Raw genomic sequence first — 16,306 nt, 5'->3', positions numbered from 1 at the left:
ACAGTATAACAACTGGACCATCAAGGCATAGTAGCATCATCAGATATTCTCTTTCTCCTCTTGCATAAACTCCTGAGTGATACAACAACAGTCCTACAGACGAGGGTCGAACTCACGACCATCTCGTTGATAAGTTTGACCCTTTAACCACAGAGCCATTGAGGCTACAAATTGGAAGTTTTAACCGCTATAATCGATCAGAGGTGTAAGGCTTCACCCCGGCTGACACGTTGGCCGACTTAAAAAAGAAATTTGACACCTGCGGGTGACGTCACTGGGTCACTGACGAACTCACCGTTTCGGCGGTCGATAACTTATATATGTATTATATTAAGGCAGTCTTAATCAATACATCAATACGTATAAATAAATTTAAAGAGTCTGTCTGTTATATAATACTAGCGGACGCCCGCGACTTCGTCCGCGTAAATTTCGATGTCAACTTTACTACTACCCCTACCCTACCCTACCCCTACCCTACCACTACCCCAACCCTACCCCTACATCTACCCTACCCCTACCCTACCCTACCTCTACCCCCACCCTACCCCTACCCTACCCCAAACCTACTCCTACCCTACCCCTACCTTACCTACACCCTACCCCCATCCTACCACTACACCCATCCTACCCCTCCCCGTACCCTATTTCTTTCCTACCCCTATCCCAGCCGTAGGTACCCCTATCTCACGCCTATCGTACCCCTACCCTACCACTTCCCTATCCTACCCGTACCTCTAGCCTACCACTACCCTACCTCTACCCCTACCCTACCACTACCCTAAACCCGGCCCTAAACCTACCCTACCCCTACACTACCCCTACGCTTCCCTACCCGTACCCTACCCTACCCTGTAACTTCTCTATCTTATTCCTACCCTTAGCAAAATCGGTCCAGTCCTTCGAGAGTGGTGGTATGACCAAGAGAAATAGAGACTTCTATGCTAATAATATAAAGAGGTAAAGTTCGTGTGGTTGTAGGAGGTAATCTCTGGATCTACTGGACCGATTTGGAAAATTGTTTTACCAATAGAAAGCTACGTTATTTGCGAGTGTCATAGGCTATGTTTGATCCCCATATTCACACGGGAACGGGAACTACCTAAATGAAAGCGCTGGGCGTCATATAGCGGAATTTCTGCGTCTTTTAGAAATTTTGTATTATCTCCGAAACTATTTAAGTAATTAACATACTGTAAAGGACAAATCTTATCTCCATAATATCCTTGTGATTATTAAATAATTTATTTTAATAAGGATTAAAGTTTAGTTGTATAAATAATGACGTAAACCTAAGTATATAAAATTAATAATTTTTAAAACACAAAAGGTACTATATCTGCTAATATATAGAAGATAGATATATGGTGTCGCGGACTTTTTTGTAGAACTTTTAAAGATATATAAAGTCCCCATACATTAATTTCAATTTTACACAATAGTTAAGGCAGCGCATGCGAATAAGTCTGTTTAAGAGGATTTTCAGTCCGACCTGTATGATAAAAACTGTGATAACTCTGCTAATATATATGATACCAATATAAAATATAGCCTATAGCACTCCCCGATAATGTAGCATTCTACTGGTGAAAGAATTTTTAAAATCGGACCAGTAGTTCCGAAGATTACCCCATTTAAAAAATGTGACAAACTTACAAACTTACAAACTTTACCTCTTTATAATATTAGTATAGATAGTATAGATAACATTAGTTATTTTTTTTTTTTCTTTACAAGTTAACCCTTGACTACATTCTCACCTGGTGGCAAGTAATGATGCAGTCTGTGTCTGTGTTCTTAACACGATACTAAAACACAATCGAGATTTTTAAAGTTATCGTCTGTTTGTCTGTTTGTCCGGACTAATCTCTGAAATGGTAGATTTTAATGAGACTCTCACTGGAAGATAGAAGCAGTTAAAGAAGCAACATACAGACTATTTTTTATCCCGGTAAAAATCTATGGTGTTTTTCACACAGACGAAGTATCTGAGCTACTAGCAGACGCCGCGTGGTTCCTGTTCCCGTAGGAATCATCATCATCATCATTATCAGACGACGGACGTCCACTGCTGGACATAGGCTTCTTGCTATGGACTTCCAAACAAAACGGTCTCGAGCCGCCAGCATCCAGCGGCTCCCTGCAACCCGCTCGATGTCTTCGGTCTAGTGGAGGACCAACACAACGCTTTCCGGAGTTCCCGTAGGAATACGGGGATAAAATATAGCCTGTAGCACTCGGGGATAGTGTAGCTTCCCAACAGTGAAAGAATTTTTCAAATCGGTACAGTAGTTCCAGGGCCTATTGAAAACATACAAACAAAGAATCAAATCTTTCCTCTTTATAATATTAGTACAGATTGTACAGATTTAAATGACTTCCTTGACGAATACTGCCTTGTTGGCCATTGGTGAGCCCTTGTGACTTCTCGAAGACCAAAGTTTGAGTACTAGTTAGGAGTATAAAACCATTCTTTTCAGAGATCGTCATCATTCGGCTCTCAGCTGAGCTAGAGTCTCCTCTCAGAATGAGAGGGGTTAGGCCAATAGTCCACCACGCTGGCCCAATGCGGATTGGCAGACTTCACTCACGCAGAGAATTAAGGTAATACTCTGATATGCACATGATTTCCTCACGATGTTTTCCTTCACCGATTGAGACACGTGATATTTAATTTCTTAAAATGTACACAACTGAAAAGTTGGAGGTGCATGCCCGGACCGGATTCGAAGCCACACACTCCGGAATCGGAGGCAGAGGTCATATCCACTGGGCTATCACGGCTCTTTTCAGAGATATTCAGTAAAAATTCTGTCCGGAGATGGTTAAAAAAACGTGCCTCGGAGAGCAAGTTAAACTGTCGATCCTAAACATTGTCGTTAACATAACATAAAGATTGTTAAAGCCGTTAAAAAAACATTAATATACGCATTAGTATAGCGTGTTGGGTCTACACTCCATATCCCCTCTTCTGTAAGGAGAAAGGCCTGATCCTCTAGTGGAACTTTAAAAGAGACTGAATATGATGATGATGAATATTCTAAAAAAAAACATCATGTGGAGTGTAGCATTGATTCATCTTGATTAGAAAATCTCTCATACAAAAGACATCAACGCGTTCGTTCGTCTCTACACTAACAAATCATTTTATATGTTACTCACTTTTTGAATAAATCGTAAATTTGTTAAAAAAAATTGACCTCAGGATCTGGAATTAGACAACTTAATACTGTACAAACGACGCAACTAAGCCTAGATATGCATTACTTACATACTTATCTATACCAATATTATAAAAGGTAGGTAAGGAGGTAAAGTTTGTGGTGTTGTAAAGGGTAGGTAATCTCTGGATCTATCCAACCGATTTTGAAAATTCTTTTACCACTAGAAAGCTACGTTATTTATAAGTGTCATAGATTACATTTTATCCTCGTGTTCTTACGGAGACGAGAACTACGCGGGTGAAACCGCGGGGCGTCGACTAGAAACATAATTTAGAATTGTATATTTTTGCTAATATTTTCTTTATTGTTAATTCGTGATGGAAAGATTGTAATGATAAGTACCGCTTACATCCAAATTTATTCAGGCATTTAGAAGTTATGGTGAAATAAAGAAACTCACCTTCATACATGTAATCTGAAACAATAGGTACACTTTTCTTTTAAAACAGTCGTGTAAAAAAATATAGAGAATAGATGTCCAGACCCTACGTTATGTTGTTATGTTATGTTGAGAATAATTTGAAAATTAAAGACTTTGACATGATTTAAGTTAACATAAAAAGTCAGTCACCCATCTATACCTATATTACTTGAGCCAACGTGACTTGAACAGAGAAATCGACTAATTTACACTATCACGGCTTTTAATCCAAGCTTGACTCTGTAACGTTCAGAAAATACGATTAACTCAATAAAAAAAAACAATTAATTATAACAACTAAAGGATAACGCACATACAAAATAAGGGACGCCAATAATATAATAAAAATTAAAAAAAAATACAATAAAAAGTACCCAGCTGCCGTAGTTACGCGTCTAGGGTGCGAGCGAGATAAAAATATGATTAATACTGTAAGAGCGACAGAGAGAAGTACAGGGATTAGGGATTATTTCTGGGCCGACATAAAAATTGGACTTTAAATCAAATAGGTCGCGAGTCGTTAATTTTGTTTACGGATTTTTTTCGATGACTTTTATTGGGAGGTTTTGGGATTTTCGTAAGATAGAACCCGTCTGGATCAACTTTCATCATTTGGACCGGTTATTATGAATTTGAAATAAGACATCCTAGTAGTTACAAACTTAATAGTTTGTAGGAATAATAACTCTTCAATAATAATGCAAAAATGGATGACGATTAAATATGATGCACAACGATTTTATTTACTCTTTATTTTTAGACCACAATAACAAATTTAAAACAAGTAAGTGTAAAGTACATGATTTTGTAAAAGTATGATAGAAAAAGGCAGCCTTATCGCTAGAAATATGAATCTAGCTTTAAAATTTACTATAGGTACTGATTTTTGTATTTTTGATTATAGGGATGATAGCCCAGTGGATATGAACTCTGTCTTCGATTTCGGGCGCGGAGGTTCGAATCCGTTCCGGGGCATGCACCTCCAACTTTTCAGTTATGTGCATTTTGAGAAACTAAATATCATGTGTCTCAAACGGTCAAGTATAAACATCGTGAAGAAACCTGCATATCGGAGAATTATTTTCTTAATTATCTACGTATGTGAAGTCTGCCAATTGGGCCAGCGTGGGGCTAAGGCCTAACCCCTCTTATTCTGGGAGAAGACTCGTGCTCAACAGTGACCCGAATATGGGTTGTTAATGATGCTGACGATGACAGATTTTTGGATCAATGTACAATCAACTTATAATATATAAAAAAATATAATAAATTCGAATGTATAAGACTCAAACTCGGGTTTCCATAGTTACATAGGTATATGCTAACCACTGAACATACGAAGAAGTCACCGTCGGTTGGTACCAAAATACTTACCTAAGTAATTAAATTACAAATGTCAAAATTTACGAGTAGAAATGTTTTTATGTTCCTTTATAAAACGGTGTGAATTTACATGACTTGTAAAGATTATAAAAGAAATTTGCATAATTACATATAATTGGGCAACAAATAACCTTTTTGACACTAAAATGTACGGAACAACAAGCTATCTTGATGTTAAGTAACCGACCTTTATTAAAATATCATACGAGGTATGTTAATACTCAAATCTCTGGTTAGTTAGGTATTTGCTGTATCTTTGAATCTTGATGATGATGGTTCTGAGACTTGGTTGGAAGAATCAGAGTCTCTCTATGAGCGATGAAGCGAACTATATACGGAATGATCAAATCAGAAGCGACTATTAGTTATTAAAATACACGGAGTCGCAAAGCTAAAATGGCAATATTATGGACTTTAGGGCCCTAAGGTGCTACAGCCTGCAGTGGCAAGTGGAAGGTATAAGAGTGAATAGACAAACAAAACACTTCCCCGTGGGGAATCGCTCTCTGCTTTGACCGCTGAGTGACTCTGAGCTTACTTAGGACGTCCATAGCAACCATGTCTCGGAATCATAAATCATCATTAGCAACAAACACTAATATTCAAACATTCAACATACTGGTTTCATTTTTGTGTCAGTTGCCGGAGGGATATAGAGGGTAGGATCATCATCATACCAGCCTATGGACGTTCACTGCAGGCTTTTTGTAGGGACTTCCAAACATTACGATCCTGAGCAAAACCCAGTGATTCACTTGATGTCGTCAGTTCACCTGGTGGGGGGTCGCTTTCTACTGCGGGGTCGCCAGTTTAGCACCTTGGAACCCCAACGTCCATCGGCTTTTTTAACTATGAGCCCCGGCCATTGCCACTTCAGCTTCGCGACTCGTTTAGCTAGGGTAGAGTATATTAGGGTAAAAGCATGTGATGACCAGACTTTTGTCATTCTTTTAACATTAGTAAGTACCTACTGTAGGTTACTGTGGAATTTGGACCTTGGTGGATTTGGGAAGTAGCAGGTTTTAAGGGACCCTAAATAGTTCAAGTATATATCTAGGTATCTATTTCCCAGATTTTCCATTATTTTTTATATCAACTTTTAATAAATATGCATTTGGTTTTTGTGTGTAAACAAACATCTACCTATAGGACTAAAATATAACTTGTAGTGGGTATTCGATATTCTGTGCTTAAATACCACAAATTCAAGAGAACAAAGCTGTAACGATGCTTGAAAAACCCATGAAAAATTAACGAGAAACATTATTTGATTATTCTTCATAAGCTTAATTAACCTAAAGGTTAAGTTAATGTTTAATAAATAAGTGTAAATACACCGCAAACAGATAAAGCAATGATCGATCTAGGCTTTAAGTTAGGCATTAACTGCGGACTTAGATACGGTGTAGCGGCGGCTTCCCTTTGAAGATTACGCCCGCCACGCGAGACACGGTGACTTGTCTTATTTATTAAGTGAAAATAATTTTTATCTTCTACGCTATTTCTTTTTATTAATCAACTAGCTGACGCCGCGCGGTTCCACTCACGTGGTTCCCGTTCCTGTAGAAATACGGGGATAATATATCCTACAGCCTTTCTCGATAAATGGGCTATCTAACACTGAAAGAATTTTTAAAATCGGACTAGTAGTTTCTGAGATTAGCGCGTTCAATCAAACAAACAAACAAAAAAAACAAACAAACAAACAAACTCTTCAGCTTTATAATATTAGTATAGACTAACTGATGCCGGGACTTCTTTCCTTAATACGGCCCTGCCGAAAAATACATTCGACGTCTCCTAACTATTAACTAACTCTCTGCCAAAGGGGAATGTCCACCAGCCCATACAACTTTGGCCCAAGAAACCCAGTTACGCCCCCCCATAAAAGTATATGGAGATGATAATATGATGTATAAATAAGGATTTGGTTAAATAATTTTTTTAATAAAAGTTTGCTAGACATAAAAAAAAAATATTTTATTTTATCACTCTCACTGCTCAAAAGTACACCGGAGATGAAGTAACATTAAAGCTGTACATGAATAGATTTATTGTTTTATGTAACCAACAAGCTTAACAAATAAATCAATAAATGAAACAACCAACCAACCAGGCAGTGGCGTGCATATGGTTGTCGATCAGGGTATGCACTAGTAATAAAATTAAGCAAAGTGGAAAAATCTGTATTTACTAATGAAGACAACTCTTAGGATATGCAGTACTTTAATGCATGTATGAAGTGCACACCACTACTTGGAGGCCATTGGATCAGCTTCTACTAGAAGAAATTATTGTAATGATGTTAACAATTGTAAATTATAATATTGTATTACTTTTCTAAAAAAGAGTGACTGTTGAGTTTCTTGCTAACTCTCCTCAGCAGAACTTGTCTTCCTATCTGGTGATGAGGCTTGTCTGTCTGTCTGGAGATGGACAAATAGTCAACCTTATTATTTCAAAAGTGCTTGTTTGCAAAACCAAGGCTTAGTTTACAAGCACTGTAAATAAATGAATTTACAAATGTATTACAGCGAGGAAAACAACATTGATTTGGAGTGTTTGTCGCTATTACATGATTATTTTCCGTTCTTCAGTTGAGCAAGATGCTGTTTTATCAGTCGTTTTCCAGCAATTTTGACAAACTTGGGATGACTCTGGATAACTGAAATAGTAATAAAATATGAAAATCCAGCAAATAACTTAATCAGTGTTTTAAAATTGGTTTACTTAGTGGATTTAATAATGTTATGTTATTCCACAATTTATTCGTCGTCATCATCAACCCATATTCGGCTCACTACTGAGCTCGAGTCTCCTCTCAGAATGATAGGGGTTAGGCCAATAATCCACCACACTGGCCCAATGCGGATTGGCAGACTTCACACACGCAGAGAATTAAGATAATTCTCTAGTATGCACAATTTGTTACTGTTTTAAAATTGGTTTAGGGTGTGAAAATGTAGCAAACTGACATACAAACTCACAGTTCACATTTAATATTAATCAGGAAAGTAGGATAAATATACTATAATACTTCTATGCACTAAATATTGCTTGAACAAACCATCAACAATGCAAGAAAACCTATGTGCTGTCCTACATCTGACTAGATGTTATGCCTTCTATGCCAGTAATTACACAGTAAATGTACTTTTTAATACAGCAATATTGGTTAGTCATAAAAATACACTGAGCGACACTTCAACACTTATATGGGAAACTACACTCAGTTGTGACTTGACACAATAACATGACAAAAATTATTAAAGTTATACATATTATTTCTTATGAATAATAATCGTTTTTCACATTAAAAATGGATCAAACATTATTTATGCTGCCTGCACCTGCTGTGTACTTGTTTACGAGCATGTTTCAAACATAATGTATTCGTATTTTCGTGACATTTTATTGACAATTGATGCCAACTATAATAATTTTAATATTGATATTAACATTGATTAATGCAGCGTAAATGTCCTCTTGTATTTACATCTGAGAGCTGAAATAAACTTGTAATTTTTCCGGTTCAGGGTCAACATTATTCGAATTTCGAATTTAACTTCGTGCAAGTTTTATTTATATTATAGCTGTGGTTTGAAAAATTATAATTCGGTTCAAAAAATACTGAAGGTAAACAGAAAACAGACAAAATCAGTAAATTAATTCAATGACATTATCTAATTAATAAAATGAGAATGACATTGACAATTATTGACATCAACAGATTATCTGTCCAAAAGTCAAATCGATGTTGCCATACGAAACACGAAAAATCGAATAACTTCGTATCGATTTCTAATTGAATAATTTTATTACTAGAATAACACGTCATTGTTTTCACCATCTTTTACACGACGCAATGGTTTTTTATTGGTTTTCAATAATAAATAAAGTGATTCAAGAAGAAGGTTTATACAAGTACTTTGTCATGATATTGCGTTTTCACCCGGACAAAATTGCGGACGCCTGCAATTTTATGTCAATGTATTATGTAAACATAATATATTATCTACAATATGTATACTATTTATACATACATAGAAATATATAGAATTTGATTTAGTTAGATCGGATGAAAGGAAAAAGTTATCGGAAGAAAGGGATTGAATATCAACTATTAAGACCACTTTGACCACTTATTTATATCAGCTTAGTATAGCTGTAGCTTGCGCGTTGGCCGATCGTGAAAAACCGCATTGCACGCGCCGAAGTTACGGGCTTGCGCTACTACTTATATTATATATTATACTAGCTGACGCCGCGCGGTTTACCCGCGTGGTTCCCGTTCCCGTAGGAATGCGGAGATAATATATAGCTTATAGTCTTCCTCGATAAATGGGTTATCTAACACTGAAAGAATTTTTCAAATCGGACCAGTAGTGCCTGAGATTAGCGCGTTCAATCAAAAACAAACAAACAAACTCTCCAGCTTTATAATATTAGTATAGATAGTATTTAAATGGCGCAGTTGGTAATGTTTCTACGCAGTGATCCTAGGTTCCTAATGTTATGCTCGATTATTATTATTATCCATTTAAATATCGATTAAACTAAAAAAATCAGTTGAGTTCTTAGTGGTTGGTTATTGCGAAAAATATAATAGGTACTTTGATATCAAGAAACGTTTTATAATGTCGACTATGCAATGGTTTTTAAAGAGTGAGGCAGATATTATAATCAAAAATATTATAATCTATTATAACTTATATACAACTTTTGCTTTTCCAGGTGATTTTGTTGTAGAAAAAGATCGATTATTATTATTCGGTTAAAATATTGATTAAAGCAAATAAATCACTTAGCTGGCAACACTTCATGTTCTTGTCTTCAAAAATGTCATACAACAACTATAATATTGTCAAATATCGTTGTGAAACTTATTTTTTGGGGAAAGTTATCGCAAACCGCTATGGATAAAGTAATTTATTCATTATTAAACAAAAATTATCAAGTATTTTTTAGTTTTATGCAAAGTGGGGGGCGGGGACGAAAGGTCTGGGCCGGGAATGGACATTCCCCTTTCATACATATTTAGATAGATACTCAAAAACATGACAATATTATAAATATGAAAGTCTCTTGTTTAATAAAAAACAAGGTATTTTGGTGATAGACTTCTTGAAGAAAAAAAAAGAGAGAGATTATTAGACTTCTGGTTCTAATTTTTTTTTATTTATAACGAAATGTAGTCGATAGTCGCGAAGATAGTTGCGTGTTAACTTAGCACTTTTGGTACGTTTTCGCCGTAATTACTAATTAGCTATCCTCTGAAGTCAAGTAGAAATCAATAAATATGGTTAAATGATATTCCTGCTAAGTTAGCGCTCTGACTTTGACCACTTTACCTACAATTGTAATTAACTACCCACCTTTGATTTTGCAGCTAACTTTTACGCTAGCTTTTTATTGGAAAAAGTCATACGTTTAAAAAAAACTTGCCTAAAGAATGTCAGATGGCATACATTTGTCGTTAAATAAAAATAAACAACTCGATCGACCCAAACACCTGACCGATTCAAATTCAAAACAAAACAAACCAGAAACGGAGCATCAAAACTTAAACTCAACTAATTAAAACAACTAACAAGCGCGTTCTCCCACACGGCGGGGAGATTCTGCCTACTGGCAACACCGCTACCCATGGGGTGGGGATAAGCGGCTTAGCGGGGGGGCCACAGGCGCGCGGGGGGCGTGTTTTGATTATTTCCAAGGATGTCTTCTTGGTACGTAAATTATGCAATGCTCTGTTGTCGCTCTCCCCTCGTCGGGTTGCCAGCTGGTTGATATTTTATTTATATAGGCTTTATAGCGTCTTACAACTAATATATTTATGAAGACTATATCATGTGGCTTCGTGGTAACTAGGTGCTCAAGATTCTAGAGTAGATTGTAGAATTGTGTAAGAGCTTTTAAGGGTAATCAAGCCATACTTGTGGCATTGTGGGTTTGAATGGAATTTTTATATAGGCTCTTGAATTGGACTGCCGGAGATGAGCCCGAATGTTAGACGAATGTAAAGGAGTAAGGACATAGGGACAAAGAGTCCAAAAAGTCGTTCGTCGTACATTAATCTAACCATCGAGTTGATTCAAAAATGCACTGAAGAGTCTGAATTTGAGGAGAAATTCTCCAGAGAGAGAAAAGAGGGACGATTTTTCATCGTCGTTAGAAGTAGTGGCGAGCACAATGTCTTCATCTGTCGTCACAATGTCGTCTTCAAAGACAGATCTTGATCACGTGGCCTGTCGATAGCAAATGTCATTCCCATACATCTTTCTAGTTTTCGAAGCGTTAGCGATCGTAGAAAGAGAATCGACGTACCACTTGGCTAGGGGGCTGGTTAAGAGGAATTTCATCCCTATCCATCACTAACATTTGGTTAAATTCTTTGAAAGTTTTTCATAGTGCTACACTGTAGCATAAAAGGATACCATGTTGCTAATTTTTATGGTAGGTACTAACTCACAGCTGAGCTGTGATAGCCCAGTGGATATGACCTCTGCCTCCGATTCCGGAGGGTGTGGGTTCGAATCCGGTCCGGGGCATGCACCTCCAACTTTTCAGTTGTGTGCATTTTAAGAAATTAAATATCACGTGTCTCAATCGGTGAAGGAAAACATCGTGAGGAAACCTGCATACCAGAGAATTATCTTAATTCTCTGCGTGTGTGAAGTCTGCCAATCCGCATTGGGCCAGCGTGGTGGACTATTGGCCTAACCCCTCTCATTCTGAGAGGAGACTCGAGCTCAGCAGTGAGCCGAATATGGGTTGATGACGATGACTAACTCACAGAACATTACAACAACAGAACATAAGCTACCTACGTTTTGGCGCTGAACTCCATTAGTTTAGAGTTTGACCTGTGCAGTCAGTCAGTTTCAAAATGATTTTGATACGAGTACGAATATAAATTGACAAGAATGAAAAATTGACCTACACAAACGATTTCGACGTCAAAAACTAGTGATAATAATCTACCAAAATATGGCAACACAGGCTTCGTGAAATATAAAAGCACGGGGAAAGAGGGAAAATGACGAAATCAAATTTACATCGCGTCCGCCATATTTCGTTCGAAACGTCGAGTTCTCTAATTTATTTCCAAGTTCTCGTGTACTCGCGACTACCCGCGTAATGGAATTTTAATGGGAAGCAGTCGAGCTCTAATATTGCGAGGGTAGATGGGGATTTTTTTTATAAACATTGTTATTAAGTAAAGATTTCGAAAGATATAAATTAAAATTTTATATTTGGGTCTTGTTGATTGCCATTTTTGTTATGTAGTCGTGTTTCTTATTAGGTATAGCTATGTAAAGTAGAAATATTGTAGGGGATTTATATATTTTTTTCTTCAAAGACTAGTCAGCCCTTGGCAGCGATCTCATCCGACGTTGGTTGAGATGTGTGACAGTCTACGATGAAAGAGGGTTTACTTGGGAGAGGTACAAGTTTATATTACCTCAGATGGTTTCAACGTGGGCATCGTACCGGAACGTTAAATCGCTTAGTCGTACGTCATTTCCGGTAGGAAGGTAATTAGCAACGGCGATGTATAACACCAGGCCAGACCTGACTAACTTATAAAATCCTAAACTAACCCGTTTTGGAAATCAGGACATCTGTATTTAGAACCACAGAGCAGTTCAATTAGAGCAGTTTGTAGGAGGTACCTAACCTCCTACAAACTGCTCTAATAGGAACTGATCACCCATCTGATCTTTTTCTCTATTTAGAACCACAGTAGTTACCTCCTACAAACTGCTCTAATTGAAACCGATCACCCATCTGATCCTGTCAGACGTCTCCTATAGAAGTATATAAGGTAAAGATATAGATAGTAGACATAATGCAGTTTATATTAAAATATAAAATTGTAATTGTCTCCAATAAATAAATTAATAAAATTCTTGCTTAATGTAATGTAGTAACCTAATATTTAATAATAATTATTTACCTAATATATTATATTTTACCTAATCTAATGTCATATTACATTTTATAAATATAGAAGCAATCAACATACCTTGGGGGAAACCGACAGCCTCTAGCCCGTGGTGGGTCAACCCGAAAGGTCCGAGCCCACCGAGCGGCCCAGGGCCCATGCCCATGTGATGGGCGCTCGAGTGATGCGCGTACGGGTTCTGGGCTAACGGTGAGGGCTGCTTCAGGTAGTGGAAGTAGTGATGCAACGGCGTCGTGGAGTGGTGGGCCTGAGGCGCAGATGGCGTGGCTGTGGGACCGCTCGCCGACGAGTTGGTGAGCAGCGCCATCTCTTGTTACGACACGAAAGCTAGTCACCGGGTCGACCTCTTCCGCGTGTGTGTTGTCATGTTTGTGGCGCGTCTCCCTATTTTAGTGCCTGTTAGTTTGTCTGTGGTTGGACTGCATTGTTTTTGGGTTGAGCTGAAACAAATAGAATGGATTATTTTTTTGTTGGTCAGTAATATTGTTGGTAGTTAGTTTTTGTTGGTTAATAATATTAATAGATTTTTTTTTCATGTTAATACGGTTTTTATCACAGAATCTAGATAAACAGCAGCTAGCGCTTATTTCTTATGTTAGTCGTTTTTTATATTACCTACTTAACAACCTAAGTGGTCCACTTGGTGCAAGGGGTAGGTACAACCACTGCCTACAGTGCTATTCCACTATTTTATAAATTCATAACGTTTACTCGTTCATTATTAACCCATATTCGGCTCACTGTTAAGTTCGAGTCTCCTTTCAGAATGAGAAGGGTAAGGCCAAATAATCCACCACGCTGGCCCAATGCGGATTGGCAGACTTTACACACGCAAAGAATTGAGAAAATTATAACCAAGTTTTATTCAAATCTGAACTTTATTTCTATGGGATGCTAAAATTATAATGTATCAAAATTTCCATGCAAACCAACGATGTCACAGCGCTGTAACTTTACAGAATGCAGGGGCTGAATAGTAGGTATAGCGTTGATGTGTACTTCCTGCATAGATAACCTGGTTGGTAATGGTAATGTCAAGTTAAGACTGTACATTATTATTATAAGACTACACTCGCTACTTCGTAAAAGTCAAATTTAGTTTTTCACAAATCCCGCTTGATTTTCGGGGTTAAAACGTAGCCTTTATGTTGCTTATCAATATCCTCTATTTTCCAGTGAATGTCCTATTAAAAATAGTTCAGTCGTTCCAAAGATTAGCCCGGCTAAACAGACGGACAAAAATTTTAAAAAGGTAGATGAAATTTTTTTGTATCGTGTAAATAAACACAGTTTTATTTTATATGTTTTTGATGTTTTAACTGATCAATTATTTAAACAATTTAAATATGACTCTTAACTTTAACTTTACACAACAAAAGAAAAACGTTTCAAGACGAAGTGAAGTGTTAACACACCGAAAATTGAAAAACCATATTCAACTTTATTAATTTACACGCACATTTTATTGCCAGATCAATTAACATTATAAAACATCAACATATATAATCCATTATCCAATACACTAAATCATTATAACAGGATATAACAAGTTAATCCAATTAATTTTTGATTCCAACAAAACGTTACGCGAGATAAAATACACCTACACACTTTTATGTTATGTAAATAATTAAATATGTATATATAAAAACATACGACCTTACATAGATACATAGAGGCGTCAAAAATTGAGTAATAAATTAACATTTTTTTTATTAAATGATTGACAGAGCAAGCAGTGATTGAATAGCAAGAGGATAAAATAAGACTATGAAGTGGCAACACCGTCAGTGTCACTTATGTCAGTATATCATGAGACGTGCAACACCATTTACTTCCTAGATAAACTCACTTTGCAGTCCTAGTACCTACTACTAATACTATCTACTACTAGACTTCGCTTATAACTGCATTTAAAGAAGATTAATATCATTAGGTATCAACATCATTATCAACCCATATTCGACTCACTGTTAAGCACGAGACACCTGTCAGAATAGGGAGTATTAGTCGACCACGATGGCCCAATGGCGGATTGGCGGACTTAAGAAAATTCTCAGGTATGCTGGTTTCAGGTTTTTCCTTCGCCCATACGTCACGTAGATAATATTTAATTTCTTAACGCACGTACTGAACTGAAAAATCGGAAGTGCATGCCTTGGATCGGATTCGAACCTACGCCTTCTGAATCGAATGCAGAGTCATATCCACTGTGTTATCAATTCTATTACTCATTTTGAACTTTTATTGCTATTTACTCTTCCATAACTATAAACTACATCGCTTCCTGAAAACTTCATTGAGGCCATTGAGACAAAGTAACTAAAAAGAGACTCAAACTGTCACATATTGAAGGTTAACAAGCTTCTCTGTCACTAAAGGATTAATTAAAATATTTGGCCATGCAAACTTTTTGGTAGTAACTAGTAACGCAAATTGTGTTTCAATACGAAACTAATACAGGTATCAACATCTCTTTACACGCGCCTCGGGCATTACGTTCATGGTTAATTCGCCATTTAATATTTCAATTGAACTCCAGTCCGTTTCAATTATAACACACGTCAATCTATATTTTTTCTGCAACAATCATAAAGTACTTTTTACGATTATTATCCTCACAATTACCCCGTACAATGGGAAATTTTCCGCGCTATTGCAACTTTGATACACAAAAGTCAAAAATGGAACGCCTTCGAAATTCAAATATTGAATTCGTCACGACCCGCGCGGATACCGATTGCGAATTGTAAAGTTTTTTTTTTAAATGCACAGGCAGAGGTACATGTTTACAGACATTTTGTCACGTTTTTATTTTTTTTTGCTTGTTAGGGTTGTTACCTGAGATTCTTTTGGCAAATTGAGGGGGCTATGATCGCGCTAGTGATGTTTTTGTGTCGAAAGTGAGTTGGGTATCAATGTGATGACATTTGAAACGAAATTTTATGAAAAAAAAATCTTTTTGCGTTCGAATTGTTTGATAGATGAAGGAATTCTGTACGTGGTCCTTAGTAGACGTCTATAATGCATGTGTGTTGATTTAAACTGAAGTACACGATGTAGAATAACTTCTTTGTATTCATAACAATGTGACCTAGGCCTCATGAAATGAAAATGTTTTTCATAAATGATATTTTATTAAAGTCACTAAAGAGTTTTATTTAAAATCTTAACTCAACCTATAACATAAACCAAAGGAAGAAAAAACTTGAAAAAATGTACAAGACTTATCTATACTTATAATAAATCTGTAGAGAGGTCAATTCTGTACAAGAAATATATTTCCAAAATAACTATCAGGGGGTGATT

At 36.7% G+C, this 16,306-nt stretch overlaps 1 protein-coding gene across 2 annotated transcripts in view; it reads right to left on the bottom strand.

Moving 5' to 3' along the window:
* Positions 1–16,306, bottom strand: part of LOC112055086 (homeobox protein OTX1) — an 80,589-nt gene that overhangs the window by 31,172 nt on the left and 33,111 nt on the right. Inside the window, exons 2-3 of one of the 2 annotated variants that reach the window (XM_024095076.2) lie at positions 13,058–13,437; positions 3,625–3,639 (exon numbers count right to left, since the gene is read on the bottom strand). In XM_024095076.2, the coding sequence (XP_023950844.1) occupies positions 3,625–3,639; positions 13,058–13,304 (262 nt within the window). In that variant the 5' untranslated portion in view covers positions 13,305–13,437. The remainder of the gene's footprint in view (positions 1–3,624; positions 3,640–13,057; positions 13,438–16,306) is intronic. The other variant, XM_024095077.2, reaches the window with a different exon arrangement.

This window comes from Bicyclus anynana, chromosome 18, assembly GCF_947172395.1.
Source record: "Bicyclus anynana chromosome 18, ilBicAnyn1.1, whole genome shotgun sequence".
Taxonomy (NCBI): domain Eukaryota; kingdom Metazoa; phylum Arthropoda; class Insecta; order Lepidoptera; family Nymphalidae; genus Bicyclus; species Bicyclus anynana.
This window is presented reverse-complemented; position numbering and strand designations above follow the sequence as displayed.